Raw genomic sequence first — 15,305 nt, forward strand, 5'->3', positions numbered from 1 at the left:
TAGTCGTTTCCGACTCTAGGGGCCGGTGCTCATCTCCGTTTCAAAGCCGAAGAGCCAGCGCTTGTCCAAGGACATCTCCGTGGTCCTGTGGCCGGCATGACTAGACGCCAAAGGCGCACGGAACGCGGTTACCTTCCCACCGTAGTGGTCCCTATTTTTCTACATGCATTTTTATGTGCTTTCGAACTGCTAGGTTGGCAGAAGCTGGGACGAGTAACAGGCGCTCACTCTGTTACGCGGCACTCGGGATTCGACCAGCCAAACTGCCGACCTTCTGATCGACAGGCTCAGCGTCCTAACCCACTGAGCCACCGCGTCCCTATCAGTAATGTGTACTCAATACCTAATCCTAGTTAAGTGGGACTTATTCCCAAACCTGCAGTGATTCAGAGACAGGATGAAAGTAAACCGACACCTACATTTTAATCTTCTTATACTTTATAATATGCAAATTATGCTACAGCCAAGGTATCGACTCATTTCTTCTTTGACTTTATAAGTAACATTCACACCAGAAAGATCTTTGACTGATCTGAGATCGCCTTTCCTAAATAATCTATTTCCCATGTATAAACTAGCTTTCACTCTTTCATTAATATTTCCAAGAGTTAATATAGGCTCTTTAGGCCAGGGGTCTTCAGACTTGGCGCGTTTTCTGACTTGTGGACTTCAACTCCCAGAATTCCTCAGCCAGCGTGCCTGGCTGAGGAATTCTGGGAGTTGAAGTCCACAAGTCACAAAAGGGCCAAGTTTGAAGAGCCCGGCTTTAGGCAGTCAAACAGCATGCAACCCACTAACAAGCAAGTGCATTCCCACAAAACGTACAGAATTACAGAAAATATCTGAACGTGAGGAAATAAGAGAAACACTTTTTAAAGTACAGGTAAGTCTTCGTTTACCAACCGGAATCTGGGACGGGCAGCTATGTCACTAAGTGACACGGCTGTAAAAACGAAATGACTCTTTAACCACAAGGATTTCTCAGGGTTCCGGCTGCGATTGTTAAGCAGATCGCCGACGGTCATTAAACGCGATTATCAAATGATTGTGACCTGCAAGGTTTCCGCTGGCGTCACCAGACGTGACCGCAGAACACTGCAATCACCGCCAAATCCACACTGCACTGCCCGATTTGCAATCGTGTGATTTTTGTGGATTGCTATGACGGCCGCAACATCAACATTTCCTTTTCAGCGCTATTCTAATTTCAAATATGGTCCCCGGACGAACGGGTTGGTAAGCAAAGAGTAAACTACTAATGGTATCAGATGATTTCAAACTAATGGCTGTTCTTCAGGAGAGTGAGTTGTTGTTGTTTTTTCAAGGATGCATTTGCTTTCAGAAGTTAAAAAAAAACCAACAAACCAACACAATTCCAAGTTCGACAGTTGCACGTAAGGAAGGTAATTAAAAAGCCAAGTTAGGACCACAGGTTCATCAAGCGTAAATCCGCTTTCGGCACAACGTTTATACCAGGTAAGTTTCCTCAAAGCATCGTTTTACAACGTGACTTCAATTTAAACAAACCCAAAAAAAAATATTTCCTGTGGAACATAAACCTGGCCCATTAGTATAATCTTACGGTGGGTTACCTGTTTCTGAAACGTAAACCACGGCGTCCTTCTTTAGCAGCTTGGCAGGTTTTGAAGACAACGTTCTCTCTGGCGGCTTAGATTTCTTTATTAATGGTACCTCCTCTTCAGAATCTGAATTAAACAGCATTACTTTTTTTTTAATGTATCCATCCACAAATAAAATAATACCCCGAGAGAGACCCTTACGGGGTCACTTTAGATTTAAATCCGTCTTTCTCAACCTTGGCAAATTTAAGATATCTGGACTCGAATTCCCAGAAATTCCTTGCCTAGCCTGGATTAGAGGTCTTAATAACCTTCAAACTAATTACGACTAGGCAAATGGAATTTTGTTTTAAAAAAAACTGAAAATCAATTTTTTAAAGAGTTTTTAAAATCGATTTTTGCAAGCAGATTGGGGAGGGGGCCCTGCGGGAATTTTCAAAAAGTGTGCAAGTGACTACAGCCTCGGCTAGGCTAAAATTCTTGTCTGCAGAGAAGCCTTATGGTAATAGAAGCACCATAGAAGAGGCTGGACATTCACCTGTCTGGGATGGTATAGGTTCTCCTGCTTGAGTAGGGGGCTGGACTAGAAGACCTCCAAGGTTCCCTCCAGCTCCTATTCTATTCTATTCTATTCTATTCTATTCTATTCTATTCTATTCTATTCTATTCTATTCTATTCTGTATTATATTCTAATTCTATTTCCATTCCATATTCTATTCTATTCTTATTCTTTCTCCTATTCAACTCTATTCTCTATTCTATTCTATCTTATTCCATTCCACATTCTATTCTATTCTATTCCATTCCTTCATATTCTTCTATTCTATTCTATACTATTCTATTCTATTCTTATTCCATTCCATATTCTATTCTATTCTATATTCTATATTCTATATTCTATATTCTATATTCTATATTCTTATTCCATATTCTATTCTATTCTATTCTATTCTATTCTATTCTATTCTATTCTATTCTATTCTTCTATTCTATTCTATTCTATTCTATTCTATTCTATTCTATTCTTATTCCATTCCATATTCTATTCTATTCTATATTCTATATTCTTATTCCATATTCTATTCTATTCTATTCTATTCTTATTCCATTCCATATTCTATTCTATATTCTATATTCTTATTCCATATTCTATTCTATTCTATTCTATTCTATTCTATTCTATTCTATTCTTCTATTCTATTCTTATTCCATTCCATATTCTATTCTATTCTATATTCTATATTCTATATTCTTATTCCATATTCTATTCTATTCTATTCTATTCTATTCTTCTATTCTATTCTATTCTATTCTATTCTATTCTTATTCCATTCCATATTCTATTCTATTCTATATTCTATATTCTATATTCTATATTCTATATTCTATATTCTTATTCCATATTCTATTCTATTCTATTCTATTCTATTCTATTCTATTCTATTCTATTCTATTCTATTCTAATTCCATTCCATATTCTATTCTATATTCTATATTCTATATTCTATATTCTATATTCTATATTCTTATTCCATATTCTATTCTATTCTATTCTATTCTATTCTATTCTATTCTATTCTATTCTATTCTATTCTATTCTAATTCCATTCCATTCCATATTCTATTCTATTCTATATTCTATATTCTATATTCTTATTCCATATTCTATTCTATTCTATTCTATTCTATTCTAAATTCATTCATTCAATGCTTTTAAGGTTCCAATGCCTTTAATGAGTGCCAATGTATTCGCAGGGATCCAAACAGAAATACTGAATACCCTAAACCTCTTCACTTGATAATGTATCTAAAGATGTTTAAAATGTTCCAATGTTTCTATACTATGGCTGCAGAATTGCTTTTCCCCCCCTAATCCACCCCTTTTATGGATTTTTCTAGCTGTATTATGGGGCACAGAAAAGTTGCTTTCTAAATATTTTGGATGTCAATATCCATAATCCTCCCTCCTCCGCAGTGAAGAGCTATGGGAGCTGGCTTGCATATTAAAGAGTGTGTAGATCACACAGACGGAACAAGATCTTAGCGATAATTTATGATTTAGTTCACAGGAGGTCCCTGAATCAAACCTCAGAATCACTGGAAGTACAAGAGATAAAAAAAATATATCAGGGTCCTTGGATCACATTTGCCAGTGGAACGGATGACAGTGAACTGAATGGGAACAAGTCCAACATACAGTGGTGGCCAAAATTGTGGAAACCTTTTGGGAAAAGTGTACAGTAGTTAAAAGTGGTTAAGTTTCCACCAATTTTTCTTCTCATTTCTTTATAACTGTAGCCTCGTTCACTTAATACTACTAGTTTACATCGCTTTCTGGGCAGCCAGTCAACTCTCTGCACCATTACTTTAATTTTATTACGTTTTTACAAGCTCACTAAATGGAAGAACACACACAAAAACTCCAACCAACTCGATAGCGATCACGTAACACACTGACAAATGTCCTTCCTCTCAGCTTCCATAAATGACATCCGTCACTGGATCCTGCTGCGATCTGATTGGCTCATGGCCAAAACAAGATGACACCTGATTGGCTCTCTAAACGCTCGTGCTCATTGGCTACAACCGGATGAAGGAAAGCTACCCGACATCGACCTAAGCAAGTTGAGCTTCCTTTTTCTGGTTATTTGGCTATCGCTTTTCATAGAATACAGTACAGATAATGGAACAAACTTTGTTGCATTGCATTCCTGATTAAATTATCTTTCCATTGATATACAGTTTTATGGTACTACTCCCCGCCCACCCCAAAAGTGGCGTTATTAGCCATCAAACCTCAAATGTACACTTTTCCCAAAGGGTTTCCACAATTTTGGCCACTACTGTAATGAAGCAGTGGTACTAAGGTTATGTTGGAACCTGATAACTTCCAGGTATTTTTATTTTTACAGTATTTTCCATCGTTTCTGGCCACGAGGGCTGACACTAGGGGAAGCTGTAGCTCAAACCAGCTGAAAGGCACTGCATGGTAGAAGGCTTTAAAGAGAAGTCTTTTGTCCAGTTAATTTCATGGGAAACCAGTAACTTCACTGTAAATCCAGGGATGCCTTAATTCCAGATACACATCTTCTGTAATCTAGGAGTTAAAATTACTGGGAGGGGAAAAAAATCCTAGGGAGATTTTCCAGCTGTCTCTCCAGAAAAACCTCAGCAAACAGAAATCACTGCGGGGAGGTAAAATGAACCTGGGACGTTAGTCATAAGGCTTACCTGAATCGTAGATGATCCTCTTTTTCTTGTTCACCTGTTTTGGCTTGGGATCATCTTCCTGATAAGAGCTTTTTACCTAATGTGAAAGGGCTCGTTAATTCATCGGAACAATTCTGTCAGTATTAACTCGTTTGCAGAACACTGCATGAATCCGTCAACTTACCTTGTACAGGATCCATTTGCATCACCCTAAACTAGGGGTAGGCAACCTCGGCTCTTTTATGACTCATGAACTTCAACTCCCAGAATTCCTGAGCCGGCATGGCTCAGCTTGGAAACCTCCCCCTTTCCCCTCAGCGTGGCTGGCTCGGGAATTCTGGGAGTTGAAGTCCACAAGTCATAAAAGGGCCAAGCTTAAAGAGCCCTGAGTTAGAGGAACATATGAAAGCATAATTAATGTTAATTAATGTAGACTTTATTAGTTTAGAGCAGGGGTAGGCAACCTTGGCTCTTTTATGACTCGTGGACTTCAACTCCCAGAATTGCTGAGCCAGCATGGCTCAGCTTGGAAACCTCTCCCTTTCCCCTCAGAGTGGTTGGCTCAGGAATTCTGGGAGTTGAAGTCCACCAGTCATAAAGGAGCCATAGTTCCCCCCATGCTGGGTCAGGAATTCTGGGAGTTGGAAGTCCACAAGTCATAAAAGGGCCAAGCTTGAAGACCCCTGGTTTAGTGTATAGGGCAGGGGTAGGCAACCTTGGCCCCTTCATGACTCGTGGACTTCAACTCCCAGAATTCCTGAGCTGGCATGGCTCGGCTTGGAAACCTCTCCCTTTCCCCTTAGCAGGGCTGGCTCAGGAATTCTGGGAGTTGAAATCCACAAGTCATAAAAGGGCCAAGGTTGCCTATCCCTGGCCTAAACTAACTGTTGATAATAAGAAATAATCCTTAAAATTCTTGAAATCCTCCTGAAGCACCAAGTGGCCACCCCCCAATTCCCGTGCCTACTGTGCCGTCCTGTGTCCCCCCCCACAAATGTGTGTGAGGGACACACGCTGGAGCCTGAGAAGGTTTCCCAGCCTGTTTCCCCACCACGCCCTGCACCCAAATGTAGGGTGGAGGTGCCATGACCGGGTCCTCCCTGGATGTGGGATGCAAGCTTGCTTCACCGGAGGCTCCAGCCCTGGCTGGATCAGGTCCACTTTCTTCTCAGTCCGGGGGGGGGGGCTCTCTCGTCCCAGCCCCTCGGCGTCGGCACAGCTTTTGGGTCTGGGGGCTTGCTCTCCTGCTCGGCAGACTTCACTGCTGACTTTGCAGACTATATCACTGGAGGCGTTCCAGAAAATACTGGATAGCCATTTGTCTGGAATGATCTCCTGCTTTGGGGGAGGGTTGGACTAGAAGACCTCCAAGGTCCCTTCCAGCTCTATTCTGATGGACTGATTGATCCTCCACTAACCCACAAACCATTTCTTTGATTTATGCAGCTGCCGATCTCACGGGAAGACGTAGGGTGGCTTAGAACAAGTAAAAACCAACACAAAATATAATTTTTAAGGACAGCCGCACACGTTAGCCTCATCTCTCTGAAGTATAAAATGATTCAGCCAATCATCAGGAGAAGGCTTGGCAAATTAAAAACACTCCAGGAAAAGACGTGGCTGCAAAAAGATCACAAAGCCGTCACCGAACTCTTGGAATATTTTCAACGAAATAGGATAACACTCACCTTGCTTTCCTTCAGCGTCGATGTTACCCCTGCGTTCCTCTCTTTATTCTGGCATTTTTCCTTTCTCCCAATGCCGCATTCAGGCTTCTTTCCTGGGTTTACAACTCCAAAGAATTTACGGATATCCTGGTAAAAGAATCCACAAAGCGGATGATCTTTTCTTCTGCAAAATCTCAGGACGTACACTTGGCAAACAATTCCTATCACGAAGCATAAAAGTCTGCCGTTTAAGTACTAGACTCAATTTTAGTTTCGACGTTACTGAGAAGACTACAATTTGCTAGCAAATTTAAACAAGTCTTAAGCTCAGCTATATACTGTAAATCCTGAATCTCTTAGAAATATGGACCGTAATTTAATCAGGACTTAGGATCTTTTTTTTTTTAGCCCTTTGCTAAATAAATTATCCAGGGGAAAAAACACTATGAAAGCCAATTTATGTTCAAATGTATAGGTGCAATTTCAACAAATATAATTTGATGGTTAAACTTCCAACAAGTCTTGGAATAAGGTTGCTATTAAAACAAGTTTCGGATCAAGATGAATGTACATCTTAAGTAGAATTTAACGAGATTTTTTTTAAAAAACAGCAATTTAAAGACCCTACAGAGTATCTCTGGCTAAATTGTGTTTATCTATTGAGGATGGCAGCTTTAACCTATCAGATTTTCAACCATTATTATTGAGGTTTTATTTTGATACTTACATTTTTTGGGAGTAAGATATGATTTCTCCCTTGTTTGGACCTTTTTGAAGAGCAACTATATAACACCTCTGAAATCTTGGCAATTTTTAAAAAGCCAAATGTGTTAAATCAGGAATCACTGTAACTTGCTTTGAAAACTCTTAGCCGCACTTAGTAATTAATTGCTAAACAATTATACTTTTGACCTTAGGTCCACATAAGTCGATACTTTTTATAATTGAAATTTGAAAATAGCAGGGAAGAATTTCCATTGGAATGCCTAGGCTAAGAAATTAGTAGATTAAACGTACAGATTTTAAAAAGAGATTACTTTTGCGTTTGACTTTCATTAGCTTGAAAAAAATTGATATATACGGTAACTGAAGCATGTATTAACTGGCTTAGATGCTGTAGAGCCTCTGAGACACTTGCAATTCTATCCTACACTTTAACTAAATCCAAGGATGCAATTTTATGAAGTATTACAAAGTGAAATTAAATTTACCATCAGGCATATTTGATTTGTAGAAGGAAGAATTGAAATAATGTTGAATTCTGGAAAGTCAATGGGTCCATATGTTTTAAAAAAAATGTGAAAATGCACTTCCTAGGATTTCTGAATGAGTTCATCAAAAACAAACTTCAGGTGTATTGGACCTCTCCAGAAATGTTTAAAAAAGAAAGGAGATTAGATTTCTTATAATCTAATTTAATTATTCTATTCTATTCTATTTTCCAATATCTAATTCTATTCTATATTCCATTATCTATTCTATTCTATATTCCATTATCTATTCTATTCTATATTCCAATATCTATTCTATATTCCAATATCTATTCTATTCCATTTCTATTTTATGCCATTCTATTCCATTATTCTATTTTATATTTCAATATCTATTCTATTCCTATTCTATGCCATTCCATTCCCATATTCTATTCTATTCTATTCTATATTCCAATATCTATTCTATGCTATATTCCAATATCTATTCTATGCTATATTCCAATATCTATTCTATTTTATATTCCAACATCTATTCTATTTCTATTCTATGCCATTCCATTCCCGTATTCTATTCTATTGTAGTCTATATTCCAATATTTATTCTATTCTATATTCCAATATCTATCCTATTGTATTCTATATTCCAATATCTATTCTATTCTATACCTATTCTATGCCATTCCATTCCTGTATTCTATTCTATACTATTCTCTATTCTATTCTTCATTTCTTCTAATTCTCTCTTCTCTTCTATTCATCTCTCCACAGAATTGATGTGTCTGGTGAAGGCTTCCACTTCCTGTGTTTCCATCTTGACCCAAGATGAAAACACATACCCACATACCTATACTAATGAGCAAGTGGAAATCTTGGGAAAGACTTTAGGGCTTTGATTTCTACTTCTTCCAAGTAGAGATTGGCCCCCAATATGTCAGTACCTATCCTTTCTTCCCCCTTTCTGACATCACCACTGATGAAGCTTCTTGGATGAGAAGCAACACATTTTGTTTTTCTTCCTCAAGTAAAAAACGGTCCAGTTGCCTTTTGAAGAAAAAAAAGCACTTTTTCAAATGAACACCTGTGTTAAAATAATTTAAACAGAAATATTACACTGAATAACCTCTAAAATGAATTGTGTCTCTAAAATCTATCTATCTATCTATCAAACCTGGAGTACAGCAAAGCAGATAAATCTATGGAAAGATAAACAATATTTGATTTTAAGCAACAAAACCTTGACATGAGTGTTATCTATTTCTGAAAAGTCTTTTGTTCTAAAAAAACACACCAAGATAGCATAAAACACTGCCATACAATCCAGATTTAGTAAGCTTAACTGATTCTGTAAAAGTATTAATAATTATTGTATAGATCTTTTTTCTGTTAATTAGAAAGGCCATTTTATGTTTAGGTTTAGGGTATGTAATTACCATCACATATTTTGGGAACTTTTTCCCCCCCATGTATAATAATTATTCAGCATCTTTTCTTTTATATTTCAGCATTTTGATAAGTAAAATCAATAACAAAAAATACTGAAACTTATTTATTACCAATAAATTTGCTTGCTGAGGAATTATTCCATTGGATTCAACAAAATTAGGACTGGATCATACACACAAGCAGTTAATCAAACAGTAAAACAGTCCATATGTTCAAAGATAGACTCATTCATTCACACGGAAAGCAAATAATTAGCAGGACATATTATCTCCTCGTGAAAATTTTCTGGACATGGAAACAATGGAATGGAAACACAAATATATGCATTTTCAGAGGTGTAACCTATAACATATTAAAGTATAATCGGTTGATATTTTTATTCTCCAGGGCTCCTGCAAACTGTGAATGCTATGACACGAAGGCCAACAAACTCTCCTTAATTATAATTCTACTTCAAAAGCAGAGTAATAATTCTAATACTTCCAAATCAATATGTACATATTAAAGGGCTTAAACATGATTTATGCATTTACTGCCACTCAGTTAAAGTGCCTAGCTTTCCACTGCATTTTATGGTAACTACATGCTTTTGAGCTGATAATCAAAAAATCAGGTCACATTTATTTACCTTAGGTGCTAAGTTTATATTATCCTACAAATAGACTTAAATGCCTTCTCATAACCAATTATATATTTTGTATCTTATGCTGATGGTCATTTAGCCCTGGATGGAACTGTCAAATTTTGATAAATACTTTGCAGTTTCTTTTTTTTATATACACAAGTACAGCAAGCATGCATGCTTTTTAGAAAGCAAAGATAAAAAACAATGGTGCAAGAAAAAAGAAACTCTCGTTATGTCTTTCTCTTCCCACCTTAGGAACTAAAATGTTTTCTCCCAATTTTACCAGAGAGCAAAAGACAAGATGAAAGAGCTGTACACTAAAAAAGTACGTTCTTTGGCACACCTCCATATTCACAAATAGAGAGAGAAAAGCTAAATGTTGGTAAGAGAAGCCATTTCCAAATATTACTCAATAGGAAAAATAAAATACTGGAAACTGAAGTAGGTATCAGATGAATTACAATTATTCCAAAGCAATGAGAAAATATCCACTTTCCTACATGGTTGATCTTTAAAAAGATGGATAAAAATGTACGTTATGTTGCAGCTTCCTCTTTTCACAGATGCAAAGGAGGCACAATAATGCTTTGTGTTATGTGCTACATAACATTGCCACTTTTAACACAGCAAAACCACAAGCCTGATCCTGTGCTGTTTCTTGACATCATGAGCCATCCTTTCTCACCTAATTACTTACAATTGCACAAAACGTACCAAATTGAGATTTCAGAATGTCAAAATATCATAAAAATCTAAAAATTTCAACTGTCTTGAAGGTTGCTAGCTTCCTAACAGAAGAGACAAAGATTGTGAAACCACTATCTATATTTAATAGAGTATACAGTGATTGTATCTGCAAACATATTAACAGCCATGTTTACCAAGAAATGTCCTTCCTACTGGGTTCACAAGAACTTGCTGCTAAAAATGCATGCAGTTGAAGGTTTAATCTATCAGCACTGATAACAGTCTGTATCCTTGACCTATATCCTTCTGAACCCAGACAAGATGCTCAGAGAATAACTAGAGAGAAACAGGAAGCAAGATACTTGACAAGCTAGGTTTGCAACATTGCTCATGATAAAATCTAAACAGCAACAAACAGGCCACTTCTAAACATAAATCTGTGCTCATTTTAAATCGAAAGGCATTTGTGACCGTTTCCACTCCATTCTACGTAAGGAGGATGTCTTTTTAATCCCCTTTTTTTTTAAAAAAAGTATCAACTGAAGAAAAAGACAGACTGTTGAGGACAAGCGCTCTCATCCTAAACAAGTTTTGTAGAATTAAACAGGACAATGGAGACAGCGAGTAATTCCTTACAAATTGCTATAGAAGCAAAGCATATAAGAGAGAGGTGTAGGCAAAATTTAGCTCTTCATATTGACAAATACTTCCAATGTGCAGCCATTAAATAAATCCAAATTGTTGAAATTGGCCACCCAAGAAATTCCAACAAGCTCTGATTTGGAGTCAGGAATATTTGGCATCTCTGTGTTTGTGCAATTTTAGCTGACGAGTATCTCTAAAGTAAGGCACAGAGAAAACAGCGCTGATACACAGTCTCCTTATAAATAAGAATGGGACAGACAGACAGACAAACACACACACACACATATGGAAGTTTCCGTGTGCTAAAATTAATGCAGGATACAGGTAGTCCTCGACTTACAACAGTTCATTTAGTGACCAAAGGCGCTGGAAAAAAGCAACTCAGGACAATTTTTCACACCTACGACCTTTGTAGCATCCCGCTGGTCAAATGATCAGAATTCAGATTCTTGGCAACTGGTTCATACTTACGACCGTTGCTGTGTCCCAAGGTCACGTGAATCCCCTTTTGCAACCTTCTGGCAAGCAAAGCCAATGGGGAAGCCGGATCCACTTAACACCCAGATTACTAACTTAACAACTGCAGTGATTCACTTATCAACTGTGAAAGGTCGCAAAATGGGGCAACATTCACTTTAACACATGTCTCATTCGACCACAGAAGTTTTGGGCTCAAGTGTTGTCACAAGTTGAGGACTTAACTGTATTCAACAACTCCCAGAATTCTGGGAATTTCTGTGTCGTAAAATTAATGTAGGATGTTCAAACTTGTCTGAAATGGTATTGGTTCTCCTGCTTGAGCAGGGGGCTGGACTAGAAGACCTCCAAGGTCCCTTCCAGCTCTATTCTATTCTATTCTATTCCAACTCCCAGAATTCCCCAGCCAGCAAGTATCTTATACAAAGCCGCAAAAGCGGGACAATACAGATTAAAGCGAGCTGGAAGGGACCCTTGAGGTCTTCTAGCCCACCCCCCCCCTCCTTGCTCAAGCAGGAGATCTAATACATAAAAGTCAATATATTGACGATTATTAGGAAAGTTAGCTTGACTTTCTTTCCACCTGGCTTTGGATTCCTGCTAAGACCGAAACCCAAATCTCTCCCGGACCGAGCCTGAGGCTGAGTAAAATGAAAATTTCAGCGGAATATTAAAAAAAAAGAAGCGGGGGAGAGGAGGAGGAGAGGAAAGCAAGAGCCCCGTTAAAGATTACAGCCCATGCCAGCCCTCTCCCCTCTTTAAGCCGGCCAGCCCTGGCTCCCGAGACCCCCCTGGCGGGTCCCTAGGGCCAGGCCCACGCGAGCAAGCCAGCCACGGCCGCTCTCACCATGCTCCGGCCTCAGCGGCTGCCCGAGCGCCGCCACCGCTTCCTTTCACGACGCTTCCCGAGGCGGCGGCGCGGCGGCCATCTTGGCGCCAACAGCTCGGCGCATGCGCGCGGATGACGTCGCGGCGTGGGCGCGCGCGAAGTAGGCCTCGGTTCTCGGCCCGCATCCCACCGTTGAGGTAAAACTGAGGCTCCCTACCGCTTCGCGCCGCTCCGGCTCGACTCTCGTCCGTTGAGGAAAGCGGGCAGGCCAGGATGGATGAAAGGATGGATGGGAATGGGAAAAGGGGTGGAAAAAAAAAAGGGCTGCCGTTCTCCCGGGTGACCGTTAGAGGGCCACGATGTTGGGCTGTGGCGCTGCCCTCTAGCGTCCGGCTGAGGTATTGCAGCCAAAATGGCGTGGCTGTGTCTAAATCAGGATATTGATAAGTTTTTTGTGTGTGTGTGTGTATATGTATGTATGTATGTATGTATGTATGTATGTATACACACACACATACAAACACTAGTGGATGTAATATAGGTTATTATGCTCCTGTCACCAAATTCTAAAATCTAAAAACCTATTTATTTGAGCAAGCTGGCCTGGTTTGATGGGTTTGGGGGTTGGGTTTTAATATGGTTTTAACTATTGTACATATTGGGCATAATTATTTAATTGCTTTTTAACTTTTGTACTTTGTATTTTAATATTTATTGCCCTGTACACTGCCCTGAGTCCTTCGGGAGAAGGACGGTATAAAAATTTAATAAATATAAATATATATATTCTCTCTCTCTCTCTCTCTCTCACACACACACACACACACACACATCATGGCTTTGTCCTGTGTTGAACCTTAACATGCGGCAATCCTAAAAGCTGTTACCAGTAGTCCTCGACTTATGACTACAATTGAGCCCAGGATTTGCATTGCTAAGCGAGACATGTGCTAAATGAGTTTTGCCCCAATTTATGACCTATCTTGTCGCAGTTGTTAATTTAGTAACACGGTTGTTAAGTGAATCTGGCTTCCCCATTGACTTTGTGTGTCAGAAAGCCGCCGAAGGCGTTCACGTGACCTTGGGACACGGTGACTGTCATAAATACGAGTCGGTCGCCAAGCGTCTGAATTGTGATCACGTGACCATGGGGAGGCTGCAACGGTCGGTAAGTGAGAAAAACGGTCGTAACTCACTTTTTTCAATGCCATTGTGACCTTGAACGGTGACTAAACGAATGGCTGTAAGTCGACAACTGCCTGTATCACTATGCATAGCTGTCTCTCACACCAACACACACACAAACACTTGGTGACTTTGCGCTATGTTGAACCCCAGCATGGCAAGACCCAGTTGCCATTCAAGATGGTCCCAGTTCATATTTATAAAAGGTATTCATTAACCTCATTTGCAACATGAAACAGGAACTGGCACAGATTCAGTTCCTCTTTATTCAAAAGAGAGGAGGAGATAAGGACTTTAATGTTGATTCGGAGCTGACCCCAATAAAGCAGAAAACTTGATTTACGCTTCCATTTGGAAAGTTCACTATTCAATCCTTCGATGGTTTGGGGGGTGGGGGGAGGAAAAGAGAGCTTATTTCTGCTTTTGTATCTCTCACTCTGGAGATGATGTGAAATATCTCTTGTCTCGAAGCCCCAAGATTTTCTAGCAAGGGCATTCCCACAACATGCTTAATTACAACAGTAGAACATCTCAAAAGACAGAGAGTGGAAGGTTGCCTTTGTAGAAGTCTCTGTATTCTTTGCTTAAAACATGCTGGGAAATACATCCTTGTGAGCAGCAATTGTATATTTCTGTTCCAGGATGACATCTTTCCCCTTTTATATGTGTGTGTGTGTGTGTGTGTGTGTGTGTGTGTGTATGTATGTATGTGTATATATGTGTATATATGTGTATGTATGTATGTATGTATGTATGTGTATATATATATATATGTATATATATATATGTGTATATATATATATATATATATATGTGGATCTACGTAGAATTGAAGGTGTAAAAGTAACGTTTCGATGAAATCCCATCCGTCATCATCAGGCTGGTGGCTTCAGCTTCCTTCTTCTGGGAGAAGCATGTGGTAGTGACCCGAATAACCAAAGATCCACATACAAACACCCGCGAAAACCTCAGAAAACAAATATATACATATACATATACATATGCATATGCATATACATATACATACATACATACATACATACATACATACATACATACATACATATATATATATATATATATATATATATATATATATATATATATATATATATATATATATATATATATATATATATATATGATAAACTATAGGCGAGTGTATACGTTGATAAAATCTGCAAGACACATTTTACCACAAATCCTTACACCTCCACTTTAGCAGAGAGTTACCTTTCTGGAATTAATTTTCTAGAGTAACGAACAAGCAGGACTGTAACTTATCTGTTTATAGTTTTAGTTTGTAATCTGCTGAGTTGTTTCCTGTAATTTCCTGGTGGTTTTTTTTTTTTTAATGTGATACATCGTCCAGATTCTTCACGGGTCAGGCAGCTTTATATATATTTTTATTAGATTTTTAATCCCACTTTTATTACTTTATAAGTAACTCAGGGTGATGAATGCACCCAATACTCCTTCCTCTCCTATTTTCTCCATAACAACAACCCAGTGAGGTGGGTTAGGCTAAGAGTAAGTGACTGGCCCGAAGACACCCAACTGGTTTTCGTGGCTAAGGCAGGAATAGAACTCGCATTCTGGTTTTTAAGCCAGCACTTTAGCCACCACACAAAACTGGCTCTCTCATATATTTGACAAATAAATAAATGTATATTCTGAAAAACAATAACATCACTTACAAATCAGAGAAAAGACTCAAGGATTTGTCCGATGTCAGATTTAAA

At 38.6% G+C, this 15,305-nt stretch overlaps 1 protein-coding gene across 3 annotated transcripts in view; it reads right to left on the minus strand.

Moving 5' to 3' along the window:
* Positions 1-12,484, minus strand: part of RFC1 (replication factor C subunit 1) — a 48,910-nt gene extending 36,426 nt beyond the window's left edge. The window contains exons 1-4 of one of the 3 annotated variants that reach the window (XM_081332690.1): positions 12,397-12,484; positions 6,480-6,605; positions 4,813-4,888; positions 1,593-1,706 (exon numbers count right to left, since the gene is read on the minus strand). In XM_081332690.1, the coding sequence (XP_081188816.1) occupies positions 1,593-1,706; positions 4,813-4,888; positions 6,480-6,605; positions 12,397-12,399 (319 nt within the window). In that variant the 5' untranslated portion in view covers positions 12,400-12,484. Of the gene's footprint in view, positions 1-1,592; positions 1,707-4,812; positions 4,889-6,479; positions 6,606-7,669; positions 7,713-12,396 lie in introns of those variants that run through there. The other 2 variants (XM_081332691.1, XM_081332692.1) reach the window with 2 other exon arrangements.
* Positions 12,485-15,305: the final 2,821 nt, after the last annotated feature.

Source organism: Vipera berus (genome assembly GCF_964194415.1).
Source record: "Vipera berus genome assembly, chromosome: 7".
Taxonomy (NCBI): Eukaryota; Metazoa; Chordata; class Lepidosauria; order Squamata; family Viperidae; genus Vipera; species Vipera berus.